Consider the following 26,616-nt stretch of genomic DNA (forward strand, 5'->3'; position numbering starts at 1 on the left):
ACTTCAAGTTGAAAGCCGGGGGGAGTGGAGATCCTCCAGGTGAACCTTCACAACCTCATTTTTCTTGATCCCCTTGCGATTGCCGAAATCTGCCAGTTTGAGACTTCCGGCAGCGCATAGCATAACGAGATGAATTGTATTTGACACATTGAAGTGGGCCTTGTGAGTGTGGTTTCGATGCTCTTCCAAAGTCTCCAGAAGACTGTACAACGCGCAGGAGAAAGTGAGGATGGTGATGATGGTGAGCGGCACTGTAGCGAGCAGATACGTCGGCGAGTTCTTAGTCCAGCGAGTCCAGCCTATCGTCGATATGAACATGGTCCCGTTGATTGGGGAAGAGAGGTTGTTCGGGATGATATTATCGGGGAAGCTGCCTGTAGCCATGAACCCGGAGCGAAGAAACTGTAAAATGATGCTAGGTCAATTTAGACTATATTGAACAGACCAGCAACCTCACTGTGGCAGAAAACTCAACAACACCACGCCAGTAATCCTCCTAAGAAAGTCATAAGAAGTGGATCAAGATTGTATGACGTGAAACTGACAAGCTCAAGGTAAACCTGCGTGTCATTGAGATTGTTATTGACGTATTCAGTAGTAGTCGAAGAATAGGTAGAGTACAGGGTATCCCCAATGGTGCTGCTCGTAAGTCCCTGCGAGTTGATCGACTGATACCTGGCAACTCCAGCGATAAATAACAGTAGCTCGGCATTCTCTGACTGGAAAGGAGTGGATGAGATGACCTCAGAAGAAATTTGTTCGTTGGAGTAATCGGCGCGGACTCTGGTCAACAGGGGAACCACTTCGCACACGCTTGCTTTAAGGAAATCATACTTGTAAAACCCTTGCGTAAAAATGGCTACAGAAACAGATTCGGTCAATGAGTCCCAACGTGCATATTCCAAGAGCTCACTGAAGCTTGTATAATTTTGGTTCATATACGTTGGTCCTAGGCACACAACAGATGGAAGAAAGCCATTCCCTGATAAGTTTCCATTTCCATTTGCATCCACCATGGTCACATATTCGTACGCTGTCGAGGTATCTAGAAGCCGTCAGTGAACACAAGGAAAGATATCCAATATCCGAACTTACTGGTACCACAGTTTACACTGATATTCCACAAGCGAAGGCCAGCAATGAAGTTGTTGCTCGAAGCAGCTGGGTTGGTATAGATGACATCAGAGTTGTTCGTGTTCCAAAGGTACTGCGTTTGACTCGAGTCAATGGCCTGGCAGCTGACATTCGCTGTCAACCCTTGTTGCCACATGGAGTAGTTCGTGCTGAAACCTTGAGGAATAGGTACGCCGGAGTGTAATCCGGGTACGACTCCTGTGTTGACCGTGACATTTCCACCGGAAAACCCGAGACGAGTACCATTAGCATCTGGAATTCCATCCGAGCCGGAAAATGCCTCAATGGTAGGTACGACCCCCTCTGGTTGCACAGTGTCGTAAAATAGTTTAGAGTGAACTGAGAGACTAGACGTACGAGTGGATATGTTATATTTTGCACCATTAAAATTGAATGTCCCAGGAAGACCGAAGGTAAACCCTGCAGCAGCAACTCCACTGAGCATCCCACCGATATCGAGAACTTCGAAAGCATCGTTCTGGACTTCGTTATCCCATTTCACAGACCACTCGGTAACTTGAGTAGAGATACATACTGAGACCACTTGCCAGGAATTCTTCTTGAAGCAAGGTGGCAAATGCGCTTCCAGTTATGTCAATTTCGGAACCATTCATCTGTACTGGCCACATGAAGTAGGTCGGTGTCAAGAGAGTTGTCCACCTATAACCTCATTTGAATAAGAAGATCTCGACAATGGTTTCAGAAAAGACGCACCCGGCCGTTAAGAGCTTCAGCACCCCAAATATAAACAACGTCAGGACTGTCAATTCCACGTGTCGATGGCTGAGAATATGAGAGCCCTGTGCCTAAAGCGACACCAGCACTCAGTTGAATTAGGGAAATGGGCTGGCATATTCGATGTCTTAGTGCCTCTTTGACGGACAGCGTGAAAAGGCTGGTGGAAAAAATCACATTTCATGAACGATCAGTCGAAAAGAACAAAAAGTAGACGGACGTAGCAGTGATGACTGATAGCACAGTTGCTATCAATGCGACTAGCATTGTTACCTCCCCAGGATGGTTCTTCATTGTCTCGCAGACTGAATCAGATGGAGCAAGGTACTCATAGTAAGCAACAGCACCAAGGAATCCGTATCCAAATGCCAGGATGAAAATCTGGCTGATGATAATGACTGTGTAGTGCACGAATTTGGAGTGAGTATGATGCATCAGAAGAGAAGAGGTAGACGCAGAATCCAGCTGTCTCTCGCTCGCATAAAAATATTATATACTTGCTGCATGTACGCCACTGACACAGCCTGGACTCTAGAATTAGTCGCGGGACCTGATACTGCGTATGCGCAAGATGCACACAATGAAGACGATCAGCCACGCAGCCACTCTCATTGCGTTACTTAAATTTTGATTCTCCCTGGATAAGTCCTCGGGAACTTGAGGGCGAACTTGAAGACAAGGGGATACTGAAGATGTGAGATCCAACCTCCCCCTTGGAGTGACCCTGTTGGAGGTTCAGATTCATAGATGGTACCAACATACGTATACAAAAACTTGCCAGCACAGTTTGCCTTTGCTGAGAAATTAAATTTCAGCCCTATGGATACTTCGAAGAAAGTCACTGGGACACTGGGAGAAATGCGCTTAATTTCAAATACCTGCAGCAAATTGCATGCTCGGCGTACAGTGAGCCCACATCATCCTCCGAGTTTCGAGGGCATGTGAGCGGGAAGAGACCGAAGGGCCGCCGCCGCGTGTCACACTTTCCGTGTTGATTAATGCTTATGTAAGCGGTTTACGGATTAACTGCCAGCCCACCCTATGTGACTACGAGACTATACAGTAGTTCTCAGTATAGATGTCATAGCAGCTCAATGAGTCGACGCAGACGCTACCGTCCGGCTACGTTCCAGGCCGAGGTTCGGAAGCTTAATGAAACCTATCATGCATCGCTATATATGAAGTTGCTGCTATCATCGACGTAATTCCTACGCTGGTATCTGCAAGGTATGTATTGGGGTGTGGTTCCGGCACCGGCACCTACATGGTGGGCCGCAGTTATGATACACCTAGCCGTTTCCTTCCTTCCATGCTCGCCGATTCCACCACGTGCCGAATCTCGATCTCTCCATTCCTCTTCAAGCCACCATGGTGCTCAAGACCAAACAGCTGCCCTTCTAGCCCACCAATCGCAGTAGTCGCGATGAGGCGGATGGGGTCGCAGTAGTCAAACACAACACCATCTCTTCGTAGATGCTGCAGTTCGTTCTTCAAATTGAATTTGGCGGCAATAACCAAAACATTCTAAAGATAACGAACAGAAAACAGGTAGATGAGACGCCCTTCTTCCCAGTCATACGTACTAACTCAGAGTCTCAGATTCTGTCCAGGGAAGAACGCCAGTGGCAAGTCTCAAATACTGCCGATGACAAAGCCATCATCAGCGTGTTCGCCAGAAGAGGTGATTGCAACCTACTGTACCACTGAATTCTACCACTACCCTTCCTGCAGTTAACAAATTATTTGCGTTTGAGAACAGCAATGGCAGGTTTCCTACCACCTGACGGCAATTGAATTGCTATCAATGCAAGCCGTTAAGTAGTCTGATAAGAATGGTCTGGAAGCCTTGTTTGTTCTCTGCTTGATAATTGATCCGATGAACTTGGTGAAGACCATGTTCGAGTCTTCGAAAGGACGGCGATCAGCTATTGCTGTCGAAACTATGCCTCGATCATATATGACGTCCACTGTCGTCGCGTGCAGGACGACCTCGCAGACGGTCGTAGGCAGGAGTGCATCTTTAGTACGACCTGTTATCAGAATATCTTTCTTCCTGTAACACGAGATGTGATGTTTTGTTCAGAATTAAGGGAATGATTTGCTTGTCATTTGGACACTCTGCTACCACTTACCACATTGTCAAGCTGACGTTGTCCCCAGTGGGAAATGAAACTGAAGGTATCAGAATAGGCACTGTAGAAGTATTCCCATCTTAACAGTTAACTTCTGCGGTGAGGCCTTACTGGGTTACGGTATAGTTCTTTCCAAGACCCTGGAGAGGGAAACCAAAAAGGTGGCGACCTAGGTGGATTATCACATTGGGGCATGAAACCACTGGTAAAAGCAAGTCCATATGCGGTCAGATCTAAGCAACAGGAAAGCTGCTATAATCAGAATCGTTCACGGCAGGGATTAGACCATCTTGTCGAATGCGCTACCACGAGCTTTCAACAATACATGAAAATCAAGTCTCGCCCCTTGTTGACCCGCTGTACGAGACTCTATTGTGAGTAGGCTGGGCAACATGAAGTCAGAACATACCGTTGTCGTCTTGCGCAAGTTTCAACCGACCTCGTCGTGATCACGGATAGTACGGTGGAGATTAGCACAGTCAAAGTTGTCGGATGCTCGAGAATTGATGACCGTCCAATTTGAGAGGGCCATGCACTGGAAACACCAGAGGGCGCCGATAAAGCTCCACCCAGAAACAATAAGAATGGTCTATGCAATGTCCATGGCTGCCTTTAACGGAAAACTACGACGGATGAAAGTGGTGCCTGTCGGTGTCCTTAGCATCGTGCAAGGAGCGAATAAGGAAGTGGAATTCGAAAGGCAACGAGGCTAGTGTTGGGAACATTTGAGTGAACACACGATAGAGGATATATTTCCGAATAGCCGACACGTTCATTTCTCGCAACGTACTTCCACATTTGACGTCTATGGCTGTGAGCACACGATAGGGGACATATTTCCGAATAACCGGCACGTTCATTTCTCGCAACCTACTTCCATGCTTGATGTCTATGGATGGGCAGCATGTGTGGATCCGACGGTTGCGTTCATAAGATGTTCCGACGCATTCCTTTCGCAAACTTGAATGATCGGCGATCGCGAGTATATCGGCGGCTCAGAATCCCTCATTTTTGATTGTGGGGCCAGGTGATACAATCGGTCGGGACTTGCGCGTCATCGGAGAAGTTTTTCAAACAGTTGAAAATGCATGGGAATGGGCGGCTGAGTCGAACCTGTGTGCGCTTAACGTATGATAAGAGAGTTTTTCGGCGGTCACTACGGCGAAACGCATTTGCAGTGCAGTATGCATGTGAACTACTTGATGGAATGGAACTGTGATCCCCACAAATGAGCGCCAACTTTGTAAATGCGCTCGTTAAGCAAGAGAGTACTTATTTGAATTGGAGACCTACCATCCGAATAGAATTGTCCGACCGATTTATGGTAAATCCCTTTCCCCAAGTTCTGACCTACAACTGTGCAGCCAGACAGAGAATTCAAAATTGAAAAACTTCGAGGTCTAGACACGGATTCGAGTTGACTAACTTCTGCATCCGAGTGCTACTGACCTGAGCAACGAGGCACTTTCAAGTTGATCCAATAGTTGACGCCAAAGTTAACCTGTTAGCCGTGGTACAGCGTGCAAATAATCTCGGGCGGAGCAGGGTGAGGTGGAATGGAACGTTGTTGTAATAGCGCGTATACATCACCCGGGACCGGATCTGACTTAGTTCAACGAGCACAAGCCAGGGATCAGTACTAGTATGGAACCTTGAATGTTGATTGCGCCATACGGCTAGATGAATTCCCTCTATGGCAAGTATAATTTTATTCCGTGCTTCTGACCTGTGCACACTCGAGGTCAACGTTAGATCCGACTCGGAGAAGACTGTGGTGTGCGTACAAAAATAAACACAGAATAGGATTAGAGAAGAGGAGGCCAGCAACCAGCATCAGCAACGCCACGGCAGAGCGGAATCAATTGCAATTCATGCCGGCAGTGAGCACCACCTCATTTCCTTTTCACCCTTCTATAAAACTGAGTCCGAACGTGAATGTGACTGCCCAAACCAACGGGTGTTCAAGCAACAAATAAAAAGCTACTTCGCCAATGTTAAGTCGTTTGCAAATCTGATTGATGACCCGCAGATTCAAGACTCGTACACGTTGGATGGCCTGTGCAAGTCCGTAACAGTAATACAGAAAAAAATTCTGTATAAACACATGTACAGGCCACAAGGCCTCAACATGACCTCCCTTGCTCGCTCCATCTACGCATGGCAAAATTTGACGGGGACTATGGGATAATCACCGAACATCAGCATATAAATCTGGGCCCAGGGGTTGCTCCTGTGATCTGACCACCAATAAACGCAGAAGATCCGAATCCCACCAGCCATGATAGGAAGTAGCTTCCAGTGGCATTGTCATGCTCTTAAGTGACTATGGAGGAATAGGGAAGCATCGAGAAAATGATGCGAGCGCCAGCTTTAGCACCCGGCATGTGTGGCCGTGTTGGAATGAATTGCCTTTGGGAGCGATATCGACACGCAGCCTCAGCATCCACTACCATTGGCAGGGAGCATAGATGGAGTGCGGTAAATGACCCTTAGAACATAACGGTGGGGAAACTAAGACGCGGAGCCTGGGCCTGCCAGATCCTGCGCGCGGATGTGCGTCCAACGAAAAAGTTTCCACCAGAAGGTCGTTGTCAAGGTAAATGAGGAAGTAAAAAACTGCGTGACTGCCGTCAAGCTGCCTAAGAGTTCCTGATGTCCTTTCAATGCAATCAAGGAGAACAGCATACTTCGCACTGCGCCAGTGAGCGAAAGAATGAGCTGGTCGGTTTCTGCAGAAAAGTTTTTAGTGATGAGGGTGTGTTTGCAGCCATCTCTACGTCAAAAAAAGTCTGCGACACTGACTCGGTGTGAAATTGAGATTACGCCAGTTCGACGGGTAAAGGAATCTGATACAGATTGCTACCGTGTGCACGGTGAGGAAATTGGAGAGATGCTTCCACGCCGTCGATTCAGGCTGTGTCCAATGCAGATGTTCAAGCCGGGGCCCGTATCAGGCCCTAAGCCGGGCAGCGAATGTATCTTCCATGCTAGAATCGTCAAGTTCTCCGATCATCCAATGTGGCACAACGAATTCCAATTGATCTGACAGCATAAGAGACAGGATGTCGTATTTAGAGTCGTCACCAGTAGAATGAGAAGATGAAAGTGGTCAATGGTGGACCCTCAAGGCCTCAGAGCTAGAACTAGAGCGATTTTTTATGTCGGTGATCTTGCGGTGATCACAATCCCGAATCCCGAGTCATAGCCGGTCCGAATTGTATGTACACGTTTGTTTTTGATAGCTCTTTTTGCATTACCGGAACCATTGCATCATGCTTCGTCGTCTTCTACTTTGTCATTGACTTCGCTTTGATCGTGCCTCCTGTTTCGCTGGTCGTGTCGGATTGGGAGCCCCTTGATGATGGGACGTCTGTCGTATTTTGCCAAGCTCTTTGAGTTTCTCGAGTTCAATAAGGAGCTTGCGATCAATATCCTGTCGGACGTGTATTTCCCATTTCTGCCCCTACTTTATGGCACGTCATGGAGAAACAACAAGAGTATCATAACTGGATGGCAACAGCAGATGAGCCTGGAGTCATTGAGATGCAGCCCGTGTGTGCGTTGTGCCCAGATTGTCGACGCTCGTCGATATCCAAAAGGTACTGTCGCATCTACCTCACAATGACTGTCGATCTTGTCGGTCAGCCTTAGTATCTAAGTCGTCACACAGTCTGTCAATGCTGCGGTCAACTTTAATTTCCATATTACGGGCACGAGAGGCTTCCGTCAATCTGTGCACCTTTTTTTGGAAGCCTCGGTTTACGATGTGTTTCGAGCTCGCGCGTCTTATATTACTCATCATTCTATCGTTTGGACAGAGTTAGAGCGCAGAAGAGGCTTCTCAGCGATACAACAAAGGGAACAGCAAAGTATTCCACCGATGGCAATTTACACGTCACTGGCACTGCCAACCGTCATTGTACACCTTTCTGGGGGTTGTGTGCATTGGTCAGACGACAGACAGGCCCGCATTACCACCGAGGTAGTCCGACCTATCATACTGAGAACTCTTTGGGATTTGTCGCTATCCATGGGGCAAGGCACTTCGTCTCTGCATTCAGACCCTGGAATTAACTTCAGCACACCACCCGATATCAAGTCACCTCGAGGAGATGAGCAAGGGCAACGGCCCTTCGGGTGGTTTAGGGCGATGATAAAACCAGTGACGCATGTAGCCGAATATATATCAAGGTAAGCATGGTTGCTGCTTCTCGGCGTCTGTTGTGAAGTTTGAAATGATGTCAAGATTGGAGCGCTATCGCTCTCGGATCTCTTGATCGGGCTATTCGAGATGTTGTATGCCCCTCCAGCAATCTCACATCAAGGGGAATGTATCCATCGTTGCATGCCTGGCATGCAGCTGATATATGTATTCGAGATGCGTGATATCTGTTCTCAATCCCAACAAAGAAATATCGCTCGAGCAGCTGCTAAAAATCTCTTCAAGGGAGAACGTACTAATGTGCTAGCTATGTCATATCACTTCACCCAAACCTTTGTCGAGATTCAAGACGTTACAGGACTGCTGCTCAACACAGCTTCATCTGAGGACATCGTCCGTAACCCTCTTCGAGCACAAGCGATTAGTCTGCTCAGTGGTGCGGAATAACATTCTCTGACGTCCTAATGAAGGTTCGCCTTGTCACAACAACCAGATCAGGGAACCACGACCATGCCCAATCCTCGATTCGTCAATGCTTGCCTTGGGAAACAGGGCAGGTTCCATCACATTTCTTAGGTGCATATATGCACGTGGTGCGTGTTCAACAAAAACGGTTCAAGAGGTTATCCATACAGAATTGTCGAGTGACCACTGGATCACGCATTCGAGTTCGTCACCCTGGGTCCTGATATAACTCAGAACCACTCACTGATGCGTTTATTTTCCTAGGGTCCTTCGACCTGCGAGCTACAAACACAAAGCTCGACATGAATGTATGCTGCTCACTGCTCCATTGTGGCAGCTCAACGATTAGACCATCTTGCGTACCGCCTCAGAGTTATTCCCTGATATCTTGTGTGGTGAGCTGCGCCTTTGACAGCTTTCTTCACCATGGAGCTCCGTGATGCATCGGAACTTACGGAATACGATGATGTAGAGCATGCGACTGCCCTTCGTCAATTCAAGCAAATGGCTTCTCGGGCTGTGAATATGGGACTCCCGAACTTCTGAGGAACATGGGCTCTGGCGGTTTCTTGCTTTGCGACGTAGGAGACCTTTTTAAGATTTCTGGCTTGCGAGTGCGTTGCTCTTCGACGTAAACCACTATGAACACAGGTCTTTTGAGATCGTAGCAACATACCATAGGCAGCAGCCTCGGGTTTGAAGGAGAAGGCTTGCTGAAACGTCGCAGTGGATAACACGGACTATAATTTGAGGTACAAATTAATTTGGGAATCCATGACGATATGTTGAGCGTATTTTCTCGGTCCTAATACTTAGCACAATAAGTGCATGCAATGCTGCAGATCTTTTGTTGGAAATTAGCCGCAGTGAGAACTGACAAGTCACTAATGCATCTATTTATTCGATTGGTCTACCTAATACCCTAGAAGAGGCACACACGGAGAGTCGACGCAAGTATCGGAAGATATGTAGCACGCGTAGCAAGTAAAGAAAATCACTGCGAAGGTCTTTGTGGAGGGCTGCTGAGCGCAGCCCAGCTCGTCGTATTTTTGAATGACTGTAAAAAACCATCAATATCTGATTCGGATTCCTTGGGGTTGGGCTGCTCGTCTCCATCTGAAAGCGATTCAAGGCCAAGATAGTATCGAGCATCGGCTTCTTTTTTGAGCACCACAAAACATTCCACAAGGAACTTCCACATAAGTGGTTCTATGTGAGGAGATCTGAATTCTTTGAGATTGTTCAGGAAGTATAGCTTGAGCATGCCGCATGTCACTGCGTCAGAAGTGGCCCAATCATCCAAACGGCGCGATTTCACTGTCAGAAGGGCTCCGTTCTCGTAACGCAAAGAAATCCAGGCGAAGCACCACATGAACGACTCCAGATCATGACGATATAGGTGTTTGACTTCGCCTCGTTGACCCTGTGCGGAGAGAAGCTCGAGTGCCATGAATGGTATTGTGCCCGTGCGCTCGTTACCCCGAGGACCCTGTTCATGTGCCAACGAGGATAGATCGTAGTCATTTAAAACGCCTATCAGTCTGCCAAGGCTCCTGTACCACATCAGGTTGCCAGGGCTGACATCTCGATGAAATACGCCTTCCTTCCACAAAGTAATGTGGCCTGCATGTTATGTGAACGAAGAGCCTCATAAATGCGATAAAATACGTACATTGGATACATTGATACCATACGTCGAAGAGCTCTTTGCCGTGAAGCTTCGTAATGGAGTGGAGCTTGCGGAATACAAGGATGTAGAGCACGCGACTACCCGTGGTGGGCTCCGGAACGCCAAGCGCTTCTCGGATAGCGGACGTGGGATTCGCAAACGTGTGGTGCCAGAGCAGTTCAGGAATATGGTCTTTTACGGTGCTGTGCACCTTAGCAATCTCCTTGACTTTCTCCAAGATTTTTGGCTCGCTAGTGCGATTCGCCTCTCCCCAAAAAATCTTGGCCACCATCCCATCTTGGATGTCTGTATATTTCTTCGCAAGCACTTCGCTAGTGACAGGGACCACATTGGTGGCGCGTCCTTGCAGTCCGTAGTGCGTCACGCGTTCGTCGTGGCTGGTGTGAAGTAGCAGATCCACGTCTCCAAGTTGCTCATCCTTGATTTTGAATTGATGACATCGTTTTCCCTCAACTTGAACTGGGAGGAAGTCCTTGTTTCGGCCCCAATCATTAAGCTCGAATCGTTGTAAAGCATACAACAGCACCATGAATCGTGGTAGATCTTGAATGAAGTTGATGCCCGAGCTTTGAATGGTGCCCTGCCGATCATAATACCAGATCCAGATCACATCGTCTAAAAAGCGGTAGTAAGAGCGTGACCGATGTCAACAGGCGAACGAACCCACCGACGACGATAAGATTAATTAGATAATTGACAGCAAGATTGGCCGCAAACATTTCAGCGGCGTACAGACCTGTTTGAACGGTCACATCTGGCTCGTCGGGATTAATCCTGGTTTTTTTCGTGGCGGATTCCAAAGGGTCCGTGGCCTTGCGCTTGGAGCTGGACCCGCCCTGGGAAGGCTGCGTGGCAGTAAGGCCGGAAGATACAACTGTAGCTCGGCCGATTTAGTTTGATCTTGAAATAAAGAAATACTATCACTTACGTGCAGTGTCGAACGCAGGTTGCGTTGCTGGGGCCTGCGAAGGGCCTGGCGCCGGATCTGTAGCCTTAAGATGATCCACAGGCAGATACTCTGGCTTGGTAGGGACATAGTCATTCACTTTATGCGAAGAGTGCGGCGGTTTAATCGGCTTCTTCCTATCTGTCTTTCTCTTGAACTCAATGCAAGCTAGAACATCTGTCCAGAGGAGTGGCGCTGGCGGCTTTGCCATTGCATTTTTGGTCATGTGAGCCCTACGCTTCTTGTCGTCCTTCTTGCCGCACTTCTCATCCTCGAAGGGAGCGCACGCGCTATTCAAAGGAAGAATCACGCAGTCGGGCTTCCGAGTTGATTTGACGGTCTGGTGATTTTGGTACATGGGCATATCGTTCTGCTGACAGACCATATCCACAGCGGAGGCAGGAGCACGCATGCCGTCGACGTTGATCTCTTCGAGACAAGCGAGCGAAATGTTGGTGGCTTCTATAAAAGGGCCATAGAAGTTGTTTTCTACTCCTGGACGTACGCTTGCAGTGACGACGTCATAAGCATAAAAACGTCTGATCAGCGAAGGAGCACACACTATTTTTTCAGGGCTGTCTCAATTCCCGAAGAACATATACCTCCAGTGGTGACCTGTCCATTGCAAACCGGAAGAACTGCCTTTAGGCACTGTTGTAGAAGCTCGGGCTGTTTAGTCTTCGGAGCGCAAGAAGCGCGCTGCAAGAGGGCTTGCAGCATGGCATCTGCCTTACACTGCTTAGCCTGCTCGATGTCCCGTTGAATCCATGGGCGGACTTCCTTAACCCTTGATGGAACGTTAGGTGCTACTCACAAAAAAAAACAGGAAAGGTGCGCACTTGACACCGACCAGTCCAATGTTCTCGCTAACGACGGCAGCCCCACGGCTGTTTGGGGTGGATTCTATTTGACCAGCATTATGAGCTAGTGCATTCGCGCGCGGCGGAGTAGACGATGTGCCTGTCTCGCCGGTAGGGGACATGTCACTAGTGTTTTCGTTGCGCTGAGTGTTGTGAGCTCGACTCGTGAGGTGGAGAAAACCAAGAAGATGAAAAGGAACGACTGCTTCCTCCTTGCCTTATATCTGGTCGACCAGCGTCGCGCAAATGTAGTGGACCATTGATCAATCTGATGTAGATTGATGTGGCGGTTGTGGACATTCAAGTTGTAATTGCAGTTCAACTCCGACGACGCGTTCCCATCAACACGCACACGTGACCCTAACTTGTTCCTCTCGAAGTATACTACGTTCATGATATACATAAGTCAACTCGGGCTTAGCTATCGTGCTAGTGCGGGTGAAATTTCCGGGGCGTTAATGAAGACTCCAGTTATACTTTACAGAATGCAGGTTAACCGTGACAAAAGAGGACGGTGCAACCACTGAGATTGTCAGTCAGAAGGTTGCGCTGGCCGTTCCTAGAACAAAGCAGCGCGCTGCTGATTAGAATAATTTCATGAATATTCCTTCCTCGGCAGAGAGGTGCCGCCACTAACGCGTCGACGAGCTGACGACTTCCCTTGTGTGATCGTCTCTTCAATATTCTTAATTGCAGCTCGCTCAAAAATTTCTCTGTATCGGCCCAAAAAGACTCGATGATCTGTACTTTCGCGTCCTCGAACTCAGTGCTATCTGAAACAAAGCACAGCAAATAACCCTCTTTGAGAATCTAAAATCTGGGGTGGAGAGAGTTCAATTGATGTTGCGCACAAACTCCTGTAGAAGCTGTCCTGCTCCTGAGACATAAGATGCATATGGCATCGTCCTCGCTTCTGCCACCAAATACTCTACCATTTCGATGGTATCCGCAAATGCTCCTGCGACTGTTGTGTTGTTGGTAACCATGCGCGTCATGCCTGGATGTTTCAGTCAGAGGTCACGGGGGAAGAGAAAGAGCGGCCCTTACTTGTGAGTTACAAGTACACGGCATGACCTCCCTTGCTCGTCCCATCTACGCATGATGGGAACTCCGAGATAATCACCGAACTGAGTACATAAACCTCAGTCCAGGGGCTACTTCTGCCAGTATGATCTGGCAACCAAGAATATCAGAAGATCCGAACCGCACCAGGCACGTTGGGAGGTAGCATCCAGTGGCATTGTCATGCTCTTGAGTAACTATGTGAAAACAGAGAAGCATCGAGAAAATGATGCGAGCGCCAGCTTTAGCGCCCAGTATGTGTAGGGAGTTGTGTTGAAATCACTCGCCTTTGGGAACACTATTGATACGCAGCCTTGACATTCACTACCATTGACAGGGTGCATAGACGGAGTGCGATAAATGACCATAACAGTGGGGGAACTAAGATACGGGATCTGGCCCATCCAGCGCCCGGATATGAGTTCAACGAAAAAGCTTACACGTGAAGGTCGTTGTCAAGATAAATGGGTCGGAAGCGAAGAAACTGTGTGACCGCCGTCAAGCTGCCTGAGAGTTCCTGATGGCAGCAGTCCTTTTAACCCAATCAAGGAGAACGGCATGCTTCTCACTGGGCTAGTGAACGCGGTTTCTGCAGGAAATTTTGTAGTGATGGGGCCGGATCGGGAAAAAGAATGGAAGAGAAGAATAATTGGGTTACCTTGTGACTATTAGTCGTCCGCACTGAGCACTTACGAGTCCCTCAGCCTGTTACACGAAGCTAGCAGTGGTTCTAACCCAGTCAACTGAGCCAAAAGCAAATCCGTGGCCCAGTCACATCTAAACAAACAAACAAACAAATCGAGCCTTGAACCTTAAAGCTTAATCCACAAATGGGTTAGGTTACTTCCTAATTTAGTTTACACTTTGTGAAGTTTGACGTGCTACTTTCACCTAGTGCTGCCGTGGTCCGGTTCGGTCCGGTTCAGAGGGCCCTGGACGAGAACCGAGAACTGGACCATGGTCCGGTTCTACAAAATTGTCGAACCCAGAACCGGACCATCAAGAACGGTTCTTAACAGTCCAGTTCGGTTTTTTTGCGGTCCGAACGTGAACCGAACCGCAAATTTTTCAAGCAGCAAGGAAAAACATTCACAATACATCTACATGACATTGGGTAGCTAGGCTAATGACACACCAGCTGCGTACTCTTCTGCCTCTACTGCCGCTGACACATGACCATTCTTATAGGCTGCCTTCATTAATTGTAGCGCGGAGAATGTGGATGGTGCGAGGGCGTTGCGGCGCAGAGTCGATGTGATCCCCGCACTGGAGAAAGCGCGTTCCGATGGGACTGCACTGCCTTGAATGGGCAGGTAATCACGCGCAACACGAGCTAGCATTGGATATTGCATTGAATGTAACTGATCAAGGATGTAAGCGGGGAACAATGAATTTGAGGGCTGACTTACACCCCACCACGCGACAACGTCATCCGTCTCCTCCAATGGTGAAGTAAGGTATGCGGAGAGCTCTTGATGAGGATCGCGCGTGCGATGGTCTGTAGCTTGACGTTCCATGATAGCGTCGCGCATCCAGGAAGCACCATAACAAATTGAAGCTTTCGTTGTTGACATGGCCAATGGCTCCTTGGGTTGCAGTCCTGGGGCTGGAGGCGCTTGATAATATTTGTCAAACTAAGCATCCATCTGAAGTTAGAGACCGCCAGGATACTTAAGGTTGAATAGTACTCACCACCGCCTGAAGATGAGCCCTCCCATCCGCGACCTTCATCTCAGTCCATCGCCGTTCAACATATGCTAACTTGTAGTTGGGGTCAAGAACTGTAACAAAATGAGACATGGACTTGAGCGAAAACTCGATACTTACCTAGACAGATAAAGTAGACATCCGAGTCACTAGCTTTCTGGTAGTACTTCTCAACATTCTTGAGACCCTTCGTAATGGCATCCACGATTATTGCGTATTCTGGATTTCTTGCCATCGTCTCCCATGCGCTAGCGAGACACTCTAGTGTAGGTATAGTCTGCCAGGCTGTTGGGTACGTGACCGACGAGAATGATTGCTGTGCAGTTGCAGGTTCCTATAACAATCAGTAAATAAAATAAAAACAGATATACAAATAAGTACCTTGAGGACGTCATGCACTAGCCGTATCTTCCTCCAGTCGGCTCGATCAAGCTTGAAGTCACTATATGACTTGTTGCGCAACTTTGGGACCTCATGGCTCTCATCGGCAAGTAGAGTGAAGCGGTTGACAGCCTGAAAGATGTTAGATACTAAACCGGCAGTTGTACATCTCACCTACCAGGCGAAGAGACAAGAAGCGCTCGAGGCACTTGAACAAGGAAGCCCAGCATGTTCTCACCCATGTCAGAATCTCACGAACGGCAACACCTTCTTCCTCGCATGATTTCTTGAAAAACGCTTGAGCTTGCGGTGATTTACGGATCTAGTTATTGGTTGTGTCAATGAGAACTCGAAGACAAAAAGAGAGGACTTTACCTGTTCAATGAGTGCCAATGCTTTTCCAACAGCATCGCCGACATCAAAACCATCCTCAACAATAGCTTCAGGGTCGTGTTCCAATGCTGCAAGTTGTTCAGTTAAGCTGGTGATGTCAGTATCCTCGTCATAATCGATAGCGTGACGGATCTTGCGTAGTAAGGTTGCCTGTGGGGTGGGTGCGACTCCGTCAACAAAATGTTGCGCTGCAAGATTCAAAATATGCTCTTGACAGCGGATGCGACGGGGACCTGGAAGCCAGTGGGTAGAACGGTTCGGGAAGGTTCAGGAAAGTCGAACCAGAACCGGACCATTAGTGAAGGTCCAGAACCCAGAACCGTTTTCCGGTCCGGTTCTGGCTGGTGAGGGAACCATGGACCGAACCACAGAGAACCGGACCAAAAGTCCGGTTCGAACCGTGGTTCTGGACCGGACCGCGGCAGCACTACTTTCACCCAAGTCGTGTATGTTACTAGACGAAATATGTTCACAAGAGACACAAATACATTTCAATGTTGTGAATTTGAAGACATATATATATATACGTGCACATCTGTATATATACTGCTTCGATAATCGGCTACGTAGATGCATATTAGTCTTTTCAAAATCATATTTGCAATATTTATCATCATATGATATCAGCTTACAGGTAATAACAACTAAAGAAGTTGGGCTGCCGCGTTGCCGAGCACTAGCTAGCTAATTCAGGCCAAAGTCAAAAGGCTCCAAATTTTTGAAAAGTTCGTTTTGTTAACTGCCCTGAATTTCGCAACTTTCTCGGTTCCTTCGTCCCAGGGAACCTGAAAGCTCGAAAGCTTTGTCTCCGTCTGGCCCGGTCACGTCTGTCCCATCTGCCCCATCTAGCAAAATGACGCTCAAACCAATGTTTAGATTGTGCTAGGACAAGGTGGGTCTGATGCCGTCAACTACATTATGTAAGGTTCGGGAGGTGACACTAGTAGTCTAGTACGTTCCTTCCGCAAACTACTTCAAACCTTAAGGCTTAAGCAAACGGACACCCTCATGTCATTCACAAGGAAAGAAAGACCCTAGATTCAGCTCAGCCCATCCGGTTTAATGTAGCCGCATCATATATCATGGCTTCAACGTCCTCACTTCGAGTGCCCCTCCCCTCTTTCAATTCAGATTTGCCGGTTTGATCTTTAGCAGGATCAATTCTGTATCACCAACCTGACTTCTGCGATGTCCCGTCTGTCCATGAACTGTCTACGCTACAGCGGCTACACCGCTATCATCAGTGCCCAGGTTATTATCCTGGCATTTGGATATGGATTTCTTGGCGCAGTTCTCTATTATGGTTACCTTTCTCCACCTGATCGAGTCGGCAACTTATGGAAGCATCACCCCCAAGAGTTGACCATGGTAGTCACATTAATAGCAACTGTGCTTTCAGTCACTACCGCTACGTCTGTATACTCTTTTGCTCTCTCTAGCTTTCCATTGACATAGAGATGAACATTCCCTAGTCTTTTCACATTTTCAATCAAGGAGGCATTGAGACACCGGATATCGCGGCCAATCTCTCTCGTTGAGCTAAGCGCCGGTGTCGCTTTGGCGAAGGGCTCCATCATATTGAGACCTGAGCACTTGCCACTGACCATCCTGACATTGTTCGTCTTTGGTGTGCTGAGACTTTTGACAGCTGGGTAACTCGTTTCTGAGACCATCGTACTATTGCTGTGTTGTCTCATTTAAGTGCCGATATAGGTGGACGACTCTCTTGACACCAACCTACTTCCTATGGCCGATTGAGATGCAAGGATCCGAACTTGATATTACTGGAATCGCCTTTTCCAACTTGCTCTCCTACGAACTTCAAAAGCAAGGTTTTTCTGACAGTGCATATCTCTACTTTGCCCAGTGTTTAGTCCATTTCTTCTAAAGCGAACAACCCAAGTCTGGGACGATGCTTTTGAGGTTCTCGACATCGGCGGAATGCTAAGTGGAGTCTCTGCTGCAGGGAATACCTTTGGTCTTCCTGGCACATTTAATTTCAATGGCACAAAATATAATGTATCCACTCGTAGGTTCAGACTCTAACATCGCTTGAAGCTGTTTTGTGATGATGTGTTGTGTACTTAGAGGGGACTGTGCCCATCATCGAGGATTATTCCGGCTCAGATGGAGTTCCGAGTGTCGACGGCACTCGTCTTGGCTTTTCTGGTGGAAACGTCACAGTCAACACAGCACAGATACCGGGAAAACACACCAGCATGTCTATTCCTCGAGGCTTCAGCAGGAGCTATTCGATGTTGCAGCAGGGGTTAACAGCCGATGTCAGCTGCCAGCCCATTGGGAGTCAAGCGCAGTACATTTGGAACACGGATAACTCCTCCGTTATCTATACCAATGCAGCTGCTCTGAACAACTCCATCACTGGTCTTTGCCTGTAGAATATAACTGCAAACTGCGGTGCCAGTGAGTTCTGATTGCATATATCTTGCCGGTGATTTACTGTCAGCTCCTAGATACACCCATGACACAGGAATATGTGACCATGGTGGATGCAAGTGGAAATGCGAGCGCGTCAGGGAGTGGCTTTCTTCCTTCCATTGTGTGTCCGGGGCCTATGGATCTGACTCAAACTTATACAAGCTTTAGTGAGCCATTGAAGTATGCATTTGTAGTCGTTGACCGATTCTGTTCCTATAGCGATTCTTTCACAAGGATTTTACAAGTATGGATTTCGCTATCCTTCCCCTCACCATTATTACCATCCTCACATTTACCTTCGCTTTGTATAGTATCTTGGAGGCTCGTCACAAGGACGGTAGCCATAGGACCACCTTTGATGCGTTGAACCCCCTCCATCTCATCATGGCATCCGCTTCTGGGGATCTGAGACTCCAAGGTTTTGACAAGAAGGGGATCTTTGCCAACGAGGGCGTGAAGGTGCAACTAGAAGACAATGGTGCGCAGAAGATGCTTGTGGACAGTTCAGCCCATATGACTTTAGGTACCATTGCGCTATGACAGTCGTCTTTTCTTACTCATATATCCATTCTTACTCCTGTCTGATTGCAACGGTAGCGCTGTCGCCTATTCATTCCAATTCTCCGGGCAACCCAGGACCCATTATTTCTTTTATTTTTTCCCTGTCTCTCTTCTAGGCTATCTCTCGTGGACTAACACTATATCATTTTCTCCCATCCAATGCTTATGATGTTCAAAATCTTTCTATCTTCTTGGCACATTCTATTATGTCAGTGGAACAAGAACCAGTCCAAACGACAGTTTATATGCATAACAATGAGTAATCTGGGATGCACGAGCTCGAGAAACTGTCATTAAATCATAAACCGAGGCTTGTAAAAAAAAGCTGCATGAATTGATGGTGCGCCCGTAATATCAAAAGTTGGCCAAGGCTGTCGCAGCGACTTGGATACTAAAGCTGATTAATAGGATTGACATAGATATAAATATGTTTCGTGCCCTGGATGTTGTAAACCCTTGCTACACAATATGGCTCGTGTCAGTGAACTTTGCAATGGTACTTTCGGACATCAACGACTTGGCATCAATTCATCAGCTGGAACATTCTGAGCACAGCTTCCGGGCTATGTCTCAATGACCGATGGTTTTTTAAAATTTTGAAGGGGCCCCCAGCCCCGTGTGATCGATTTTAAGTTCACTGATGAAAAAATTGTTAGACTAGGACGAGACAAGTCATGGGCCATGATGTTACTAGAAAGATGCTGTCTATTTTAATTTTGAGTGCGCACTAGGCCAGGATGGTGTACATGATGAGTCTGATCGGATAGGAAAGAAAATTTGGAAGATCTGGGGTGCCTAGTGACTAGGCCCTAGATATATATTTTGGCTCACAAGAGTTGATCAGAAAGTGTGGTCAATATACTGTACAGGCTGTAATACCGTACTATATAGTACTACGTTCTTTCATATCGATAGATGCTCGATAATGCCACTTCGGGCAGAATGTGGACTCAGGAGTTTGCTGCTTCCGACAACCTTCCTCAGCTCGCACTCAACTCGCACTGACGTGACTACTGATATCGCACATTTATTGTACAGTTTTGCTAAAATCACAACAAATACTCACTGTGCACAAACCAACGGGGCAGCCACTGGAGTGTCCATGCGGCGGTGTCCACTGTACAGGCACCCGACCAAGGTATCGGCACCCTTTTGGTTTGTCCAAAATAAATGGCGCCAAGACAAAATCTGGTTTGAAAGTGGCTAGATTCAGCTTAACCGGGTTGTCCACCACAAAGTTTATGCTCATGACACGATGTGTCCCATACGTAAGTACTTGCATAGGTCCCCCCATCATATAATGATGATGCTTTCAACACATCCTCACCCTTCTTCTGTAACTTGAGCAGCTCTGACTGTCAGTTCGATTTTTACCAGGATGTCAACGAATTCTGCACAATCCACACTCCTTCCAAACACCCACACTCCTTCTACGATGCCTCCAGTGCATACACGCTTCAGGCTATTGCATACCACTATCATCAGTACCCAGGTTATCATCCTCGCATTTGGATACGGATTTCTGGGCGCAGTTCTCTACTATGGTTACCTTCCTCCACCTGATCGGGTCGGCAACTTATGGAAGCATTACCCTCAAGAGTTGACCATGGTAGTCACATTAATAGCAACTGTCCTTTCGGTGACTACTGCTATGTCTGTATACTTTTCTACTCTCTCCAACTTATCACTCACAAAGGGATGAACAATCCCTTAGGTTTTTTACGGTTTCAATCAAGGATGCATTGAGACATCGGATATCATCACAGCCCATCTCTCTCGTTCAGCTAAGCGCCGGTGTCGCTTTGGCGAAGGGCTCCATCATATTGAGACCTGAGCACTTACGGCTGACCACCATGACGCTGTTCGCCTTTGGTGTCCTGAGACTTTTGACAGCTGGGTAACTCGTTTGTTGAGAGCATTGTACTATTGCTATGTTGTCTAATCTAAGTGCCGATATAGGTGGACGACTCTCCTGACACCCACCTACTTCCTATGGCCAATTGAGATGCAAGGATCCGAACTTGACATTACTGGATCCGCGTTTTCCACCTTGCTCTTCCAAGAATTTCAAAAGCAGGGTCTTACTACCAGTGTGTATCTCCACTTTCCCAGTGTTTCATCTCTTTCATCTAAAACAAACAACCAAAGTCCAAGATAATTCTTTCGAGATTCTTGACATCTGCGGAATGTTAAGTGGAGTCTCTGCCGCAGGGTATATCTTTGGTCTTCCTGGCACATTTAATTTCAATGGTGCAAAATATAATGTGTCCACTTGTAAGTTCAAACTCTAACATCGCTTGAAGCTATTTTACAATGATATGTTGTGTACCTAGAGGGGATTGTGCCTGTCATTGAGAATTTTTCCGGTTCGGATGGAGTTCCGAGCGTCAATGGCACTCGTCTTGGCTTTTCTGGTGGAAACGTCACAGTCAACACAGAACAGATACCGGGAAAACACACCAGCGTGTCTATTCCTCAAGGTTTCAGCAGGAACTACTCGATGTTGCAGCAGGGGTTAACAGCTGATGTCAGCTGCCAGCCCATTGGGAGTCAAGTGCAGTATGTTTGGAACATGGATAACTCCTCCGTTATATATGCCAATGCAGCTGCTCTGAACAACTCCATCACTGGTCTTTGCTTGTGGAATATAAGTGCAAACTGCGGTACCAGTGAGTTTTGATCACATATAGTATCTTGCCGGTGATTTACTGTCAGCTCCTAGATACACCCATGACACAGGAATATGTGACCATAGTGGATGCAAGTGGAAATGCGAGTGTGTCAGGGACTGGCTTTCTTCCTTCCCTTGTGTGCCCGGGGCCTATGGATCTGACTCAAACTTATACAAGCTTTAGTGAGCCATTGAAGTATGCATTTGTAGTCCCTGACTGATTCTGTTCCTATAGCGATTCTTTCACAAGGATTTTACAAGTATGGATTCCTCAATCCAAGCGTGTGCGAGGTGACTCCACTGTTGACCACAGTCCACACCAACTATTCCAGTGACCTCATTTCTTCCGAGGTCATTTCATCCACCCCTTTCCGACCAGAGAATGAACAACTACTGTCATTCATTGTTGGAGTTGCCAAGTTTCAGTCGATCAACTTGCAGGGGCTTGCGAGCAGCGCGATCGGAGACACTCTGTACTCCATCTATTCCTCGACAACTAACACATCTATCGACGACAATCTTGGAAATCAAGCGCAGGTTTACAAAGAACTGGTGAGTGTTTATGTTGTGAGGTCTTTGCCCACGTTAAGTTTATGCCTTCGTTAGGAGGAGTATTGGTGTGGCGTTGTTGAATTTTCTGCCACGGTGAGTGTTCCGATCCCTTAGGTCCAATTGGGATCGACTCAGTATTGCTTGGCAGTTCCTTTGCTCTGGGTTTATGGTTGTGGGTAGCTTCCCCGATAACACCATCCCGGAGGACCTCTCCTCCCCAGTCAATGGAACAATGTACATATCAACGATAGGTTGGACTCAGCGGTCAGCGACATATCTTCTCGCTATCCTTCCCATCACCATCATCACCATCCTCACAGTCGCCTGCGCTTTGTATAGTATTTTGCAGATAAAGAACATTGGCAATAGGCCCTTCAAGGCGTCGAACCCTCTTTATCTCATTATGGCATCTGCTGCCGGGGGTCTGAAACTTGAAGATTTCGACGATAATGGGATTGCCACCAACGAGGGCATGATGGTGAGGCTACAGGACAATGGTGCACAGAAAATGCTTGTGAAAGCGTAGGTTGTATGATTTCAGGTACCATTGTGTCATGGCAGTTGTCTTTTCTTACTCCTATACCCATCCTTATTATCCGATCGTAACAGTGGTACTGCTGCCCATTCATTCCGATTCTGTCAAACTTCCTCACTACGCTCATTTACTTGTTGTTTTACACTCATTCGATCTGTTACCCACGTGTTTGTATTTATGTGGTCGTTTGTCATCGTTAGCGTTCTCATTCATCTGCCTCCATAGACCACTCAGCTCTTCGTCACTATTGCGTTCAACTTTTCATGGCTGCAATTCTGCTTTGTCATTGACTTCACCTTTGCTCGTGCTTCCCGTTTCAGGTCTTGTCGGATCAAGAGCGTCCTGAATCCTGATGACGTGACATCCGTCGTGTCTGGTTTCTCAAATTCGACGAGCAATTCATGATCGGTATTTGGCTGGACGTTCCAAATTGCCCGTTACCGCCACTCCTACTTTATGGCACGTTGTGCAGAATTTTCCGTACATGACTAGTCTGACGATTATGCCAAGCTATCGCCCCCATTCACGTTCAGACATCTGATCGGAAGGACTACTTACGTGGCATGCTAGAACTTCATTGGTTGGTTGGTTGGTTGCTGCTTCTTGACTTCTGTTGTGAAGTTTGAAATGATGTCAAGATTGGGGCGCTATTGCTCTCGGATTTCGAAATGTTGCATGTTCTCTCAGCAACTTCTCACATCAAGGGAAATGTATCCCTCGTCGCGCACCTGGCATGCAGCTGATATATGGATTCAAAATGTGTGATAGCTGTTCTCAATTCGAACAAAGAAATATCACTTTGGGCGGCTGTTCAGGCTTTGAAGGAAGAATAGACTAATTACTAATGTGAGAGCTATGTTATATTCATCCAAACCTTGAACATCGTCGATGTTACACGTCCTCTGAGATTGTGGCAACATATCATGGGCTGAAGCCTTGTGGTTGAAGGACATGGCTTACTGAAACGTTACAGTGAATATGCTGAAGATGACATGGACTGGAATTCTTGGTGATTGAGGTGCAAATTAGTTTGGGAGTCCATGATGTCCAGCAAGCTTGTCCGTCCGCTGTGCTTCGTGTCTATTGCCATGACCTGCAATGATCAAATGTATGCTGAGCGTATTTCTTCGGTCCCAGTAGCATCGGTGCATGCAGTGCTGCACATCTTTCGTTGGAAATCAGCTGATCGATATCTACTAGTAAGTAGCTAGGCATGATGCTTTTGAATAGGCATTCATCGTACAGGGTAACGATCGTTATTATCTTGTCATTGATTCACCTTCTCTCCATAGACATTATCTGGCTTATCATATGATGTTGAACCATGTTAGCTTGAGAGCAGCCAGGTCTGAGCTAAGTTGTTATGCAGTGCAAGTGAAATTCCCATACCCGTGCTAGAACAGGCGATTAACAAAGACTAATTGCACCTGACAGAATGTAGGTTGACCATGGCAAAGAGTGATGGTGCAACCATTGAGAATAACCATTGTGCATTCCCGGAATAAAGCAGTGCGCTGCTGCTCAGAATATATTCCTCTGGAGAGAGGTGCCATCACTGACGAGTGGGTGTCGCTTGTTTCATCATCTCTTCGATATCCTCAGTCGCAGCTCGCTCGGAAATTTTCTTTGCATCGATCCAGAAAGGCATCTGTACTTTTGCTTCCTCGAACTCAGTGCTATCTGAAACAAAGTACAAAGATTTTGAAATATGGGGTGGAGAGTTTAATTTCTGCCGTATAAACTCCTGCAAAAGCTATCCTGCGGCTCCTGAGATATAATATGTGTATGGCACCTACCTCGCCTCTGCTGCGAACACTCTGCCCTTTCAATGGTATCCACAAATGCTCCTGTGACTGTTGTGTCATTGGCGATTGTGTGCAACATGCCTGGATATTCGGCACAGGCTCATGTTTTGAAATACCTGCCGATGACGATACCGATGAGATACGAGCAGTACAAATCTGAATTCTCCATACCTGGGGAGATGCGGTTGAGGCTGGAGACATTGATGACTTGGTTACAGGGTGTCTGGCATTGTTGTAGGATGAGTTTGAGGGAGGGAAAACAGACTTTGGCAAAGAACGACGGTGGTAGCCATACGAGGGTGTGGGCACCAGAAGAGTACTTTCAATCACCGGAGAAGGACAAGGGCAGCGAAGGTGATGGACGAGTGGAGTTGGGTGAGGTAGGGGCCCGGGGGCGCACGCCGCATGCACTGATAAAACTTGACTGGATAGCTAGAAGAGTACGGATGGCGAGTAAGCAAAGAGATGGGTAATGAACAACTTGAGTTGTAGGTTGAGTTGACGGAGATTTTGATCATTGGTGCCTTTTGTGTTGACAAATCGTCATTGGCGAACGCCGAAAAGTTGTCTTTGTTCATGGTGAAGAGCCTGTTTCTTCAGACGCCGCTGTTCCTACTAGGGTAAGTGAGGCAAATTTGCAGTTAACAAGATTGTTGAGGTCTTGTCATTACGTTCTTACGTTGCGTTGCACGCACCTTTAAATTGTTTTCAGGGTGATGTAAGTACTTCGGATCAGTGAGTCACTTACCTCATTTCGGAATCGATCAAGGCTCTGAATCCAATCCCTGAATTTGTCCGGTACATAACTTTAACATGTACATACTGGGAGCTTCACAAATGTACGTACTTACATCTCACGCACACCCATCATATAAAATGCCTTCAATAAATGCGAGCTCCCAATCCTCACATACTTCCATTCCCTTCTTTTTTTACCTTAAGCATTTGTTGGTTCGATCTTTATCAGGATCGATTCTGCACCACCCACACTCCTTCTACGATGTCTCCTGTGTCCGCACGCTTCAGGCTATTGCATACCACTATCATCAGTAGCCAGGCTATTATCCTGGCATTTGGATACGCATTTCTTGGTACCGTTCTCTATTATGATTACCTCTCTCTACCTCATCAAGTCAGCAACTTATGGAGCCATTACCCTGGAGAGTTGACCATGATAGTCACATTGATAGCAACTGTGCTTTCAGTCACTACGGCTACGTCTGTATACCCTTTTACTCCCTGTAGTTTTCCATTCACACAGGGATGAACATTCCCCTAGTGCTTTCACCCTTTCAATCAAGGAGGCATTGAGACATTGGATATCATGGCCCATCTCTCTGGTTCAGCTAAGCGCCGGTGTCGCTTTGGCGAAGGGCTCCATCATATTGAGACCTGAGCACTTATGACTGACCACCATGACACTGTTCGTCTTTGGTGTGCTGAGACTTTTGACAGCTGGGTAACTCATTACTGACAGCATCGTACTATTGTTGTGTTGTCTAATTTAAGTGCCGATACAGGTGGACGACCCTCCTGACCCCAAATTACTTTCTATGGCCAGTTGAGATGCGAGGATCCGAACTTGACATTACTGGAACTGCGTTTTCCACCTTGCTCTTCGAAGAATTTCAAATTCAGGGTCTCACTGCCAGTGCGTATTTCCGCTTTCCCAGTGTTTCGTACATTTTTTCTAAAACGAACAACCAAAGTCCAAGACAATTCTTTCAAGATCCTTGACATCAGCGGAATGCTAAGCGGAGTCTCTGCTGCAGGGTATACCTATGGTCTTCCTGGCACGTTTAATTTCAATGGCGCAAAATATAATGTATCTACTCGTAGGTTCAGGTCCTTGCGTCACCTGAAGCTGTTTTGTGATGATGTGTCGTGTGCCTAGAGGGGATTGTGCCTGCCATCGAGGATTATTCAGGTTCAGATGGAATTCCAAGTGCTAATGGCACTTGTCTCGGCTTTTCTGGCGGAAATGTCACAGTCAACTTAGGACCAATACCGGGAGAACACACCAGCGTGTCCATTCCCCAAGGCTTCAGCAGAAATTATTCGATGTGGCAGCAGGGGTTAACAGCCAATGTCAGCTGCCGGCCCATTGACCCGAGTCAAACACAGTACGGTTGGAACATGGCCAACTCCTCCCTCGTCTATGCCAACTTGGCTGCTTCGAACGACTCCATCACTGGTCTTCGCCTGTGGAATATAAGTGCAAACTGTGGTGCCAGTGAGTTCTGACCGCATATATCTTACCGGTGATTTACTGTCAGCTCCTAGATACGTCCATGACACAGGAATACGTGACCATGGTAGATGCAAGTGGAAATGCAAACATGTTAAGGAATGGCTTTCTTCCCTCTGTTGTGTGCCCAGGGCCTAC

At 47.2% G+C, this 26,616-nt stretch overlaps 11 protein-coding genes across 11 annotated transcripts; 7 read left to right on the forward strand and 4 right to left on the reverse strand.

Annotated features, from left to right (window-relative positions):
- Window positions 1-3: 3 nt before the first annotated feature.
- F5147DRAFT_805769 (uncharacterized protein) lies at window positions 4-2,573 on the reverse strand (the record flags this gene model as incomplete). The annotated part of the gene is given in 9 exon segments (XM_041443355.1): window positions 4-402; window positions 446-496; window positions 546-859; window positions 914-1,045; window positions 1,096-1,437; window positions 1,492-1,650; window positions 1,670-1,748; window positions 1,849-2,029; window positions 2,090-2,573. The coding sequence occupies 9 exon segments, from the start codon at window positions 2,302-2,304 to the stop codon at window positions 4-6; spliced, it is 1,872 nt and encodes a 623-aa protein (XP_041291286.1). The 5' UTR covers window positions 2,305-2,573.
- Window positions 2,574-3,147: 574 nt separating this feature from the next.
- On the reverse strand, window positions 3,148-4,006 carry F5147DRAFT_654196 (uncharacterized protein; the record flags this gene model as incomplete). Its single annotated transcript, XM_041433849.1, has 4 exons — window positions 3,148-3,393; window positions 3,510-3,594; window positions 3,647-3,922; window positions 4,002-4,006. The coding sequence occupies 4 exons, from the start codon at window positions 4,004-4,006 to the stop codon at window positions 3,148-3,150; spliced, it is 612 nt and encodes a 203-aa protein (XP_041291287.1).
- A 3,812-nt stretch (window positions 4,007-7,818) lies between these two features.
- F5147DRAFT_242896 (uncharacterized protein) lies at window positions 7,819-8,437 on the forward strand. Its single transcript, XM_041428801.1, has 2 exons — window positions 7,819-8,192; window positions 8,248-8,437. The coding sequence occupies exons 1-2, from the start codon at window positions 7,882-7,884 to the stop codon at window positions 8,276-8,278; spliced, it is 342 nt and encodes a 113-aa protein (XP_041291288.1). The 5' UTR covers window positions 7,819-7,881; the 3' UTR covers window positions 8,279-8,437.
- A 1,061-nt stretch (window positions 8,438-9,498) lies between these two features.
- On the reverse strand, window positions 9,499-12,427 carry F5147DRAFT_838117 (uncharacterized protein). The gene is made up of 6 exons (XM_041444129.1): window positions 12,104-12,427; window positions 11,827-12,051; window positions 11,247-11,770; window positions 10,986-11,192; window positions 10,301-10,933; window positions 9,499-10,251 (listed from the first exon to the last, which is right to left on the reverse strand). The coding sequence occupies exons 1-6, from the start codon at window positions 12,244-12,246 to the stop codon at window positions 9,623-9,625; spliced, it is 2,361 nt and encodes a 786-aa protein (XP_041291289.1). The 5' UTR covers window positions 12,247-12,427; the 3' UTR covers window positions 9,499-9,622.
- Window positions 12,428-13,063: 636 nt separating this feature from the next.
- F5147DRAFT_654199 (uncharacterized protein) lies at window positions 13,064-13,632 on the forward strand (the record flags this gene model as incomplete). Its single annotated transcript, XM_041433850.1, has 3 exons — window positions 13,064-13,173; window positions 13,276-13,440; window positions 13,524-13,632. 3 exons carry the CDS (start codon window positions 13,064-13,066, stop codon window positions 13,630-13,632), a joined length of 384 nt encoding a protein of 127 aa, XP_041291290.1.
- A 3,223-nt stretch (window positions 13,633-16,855) lies between these two features.
- F5147DRAFT_805794 (uncharacterized protein) lies at window positions 16,856-18,066 on the forward strand (the record flags this gene model as incomplete). Its single annotated transcript, XM_041443356.1, has 5 exons — window positions 16,856-17,079; window positions 17,140-17,319; window positions 17,381-17,511; window positions 17,571-17,696; window positions 17,756-18,066. The coding sequence occupies 5 exons, from the start codon at window positions 16,856-16,858 to the stop codon at window positions 18,064-18,066; spliced, it is 972 nt and encodes a 323-aa protein (XP_041291291.1).
- A 286-nt stretch (window positions 18,067-18,352) lies between these two features.
- F5147DRAFT_775311 (uncharacterized protein) lies at window positions 18,353-18,783 on the forward strand (the record flags this gene model as incomplete). Its single annotated transcript, XM_041441700.1, has 2 exons — window positions 18,353-18,629; window positions 18,704-18,783. The coding sequence occupies 2 exons, from the start codon at window positions 18,353-18,355 to the stop codon at window positions 18,781-18,783; spliced, it is 357 nt and encodes a 118-aa protein (XP_041291292.1).
- Window positions 18,784-20,045: 1,262 nt separating this feature from the next.
- Window positions 20,046-22,569, forward strand: F5147DRAFT_805800 (uncharacterized protein; the record flags this gene model as incomplete). Its single annotated transcript, XM_041443357.1, has 8 exons — window positions 20,046-20,320; window positions 20,382-20,564; window positions 20,627-20,757; window positions 21,001-21,336; window positions 21,390-21,521; window positions 21,574-21,890; window positions 21,945-21,983; window positions 22,039-22,569. 8 exons carry the CDS (start codon window positions 20,046-20,048, stop codon window positions 22,414-22,416), a joined length of 1,791 nt encoding a protein of 596 aa, XP_041291293.1. The 3' UTR covers window positions 22,417-22,569.
- Window positions 22,570-24,073: 1,504 nt separating this feature from the next.
- Window positions 24,074-24,808, reverse strand: F5147DRAFT_761958 (uncharacterized protein; the record flags this gene model as incomplete). The annotated part of the gene is made up of 3 exons (XM_041440554.1): window positions 24,074-24,346; window positions 24,402-24,549; window positions 24,572-24,808. The coding sequence occupies 3 exons, from the start codon at window positions 24,806-24,808 to the stop codon at window positions 24,102-24,104; spliced, it is 630 nt and encodes a 209-aa protein (XP_041291294.1). The 3' UTR covers window positions 24,074-24,101.
- A 198-nt stretch (window positions 24,809-25,006) lies between these two features.
- On the forward strand, window positions 25,007-25,546 carry F5147DRAFT_242924 (uncharacterized protein). Its single transcript, XM_041428802.1, has one exon. The coding sequence runs from the start codon at window positions 25,120-25,122 to the stop codon at window positions 25,495-25,497; it is 378 nt and encodes a 125-aa protein (XP_041291295.1). The 5' UTR covers window positions 25,007-25,119; the 3' UTR covers window positions 25,498-25,546.
- A 99-nt stretch (window positions 25,547-25,645) lies between these two features.
- Window positions 25,646-26,545, forward strand: F5147DRAFT_761959 (uncharacterized protein; the record flags this gene model as incomplete). The annotated part of the gene is made up of 5 exons (XM_041440555.1): window positions 25,646-25,689; window positions 25,751-25,881; window positions 25,940-26,065; window positions 26,125-26,463; window positions 26,514-26,545. Coding segments are annotated over 5 exons (672 nt in total), but the record flags the coding sequence as incomplete, so codon positions are not given.
- Between the last annotated feature and the right edge of the window lie 71 nt (window positions 26,546-26,616).

This window comes from Suillus discolor, assembly GCF_016758755.1.
Source record: "Suillus discolor strain FC423 chromosome Unknown F5147scaffold_38, whole genome shotgun sequence".
Lineage (NCBI taxonomy): Eukaryota > Fungi > Basidiomycota > Agaricomycetes > Boletales > Suillaceae > Suillus > Suillus discolor.

What these genes read in the sequence shown, in the direction of transcription:
- F5147DRAFT_838117 (XM_041444129.1), bottom strand. Translation starts at nt 12,246, where the DNA reads ATGTCCCCTACCGGCGAGACAGGCACATCGTCTACTCCGCCGCGCGCG. An exon ending in GAGACAGCCCTGAAAAAATA is followed by an intron (nt 11,771 to 11,826) that starts GTGTGTGCTCCT and finishes CGTCACTGCAAG; the next exon opens with CGTACGTCCAGGAGTAGAAA. An exon ending in AATTAATCTTATCGTCGTCG is followed by an intron (nt 10,934 to 10,985) that starts GTGGGTTCGTTC and finishes ACCGCTTTTTAG; the next exon opens with ACGATGTGATCTGGATCTGG.
- F5147DRAFT_242896 (XM_041428801.1), top strand. Translation starts at nt 7,882, where the DNA reads ATGGCAATTTACACGTCACTGGCACTGCCAACCGTCATTGTACACCTT. An exon ending in GTAGCCGAATATATATCAAG is followed by an intron (nt 8,193 to 8,247) that starts GTAAGCATGGTT and finishes AATGATGTCAAG; the next exon opens with ATTGGAGCGCTATCGCTCTC.
- F5147DRAFT_242924 (XM_041428802.1), top strand. Translation starts at nt 25,120, where the DNA reads ATGCGAGCTCCCAATCCTCACATACTTCCATTCCCTTCTTTTTTTACC.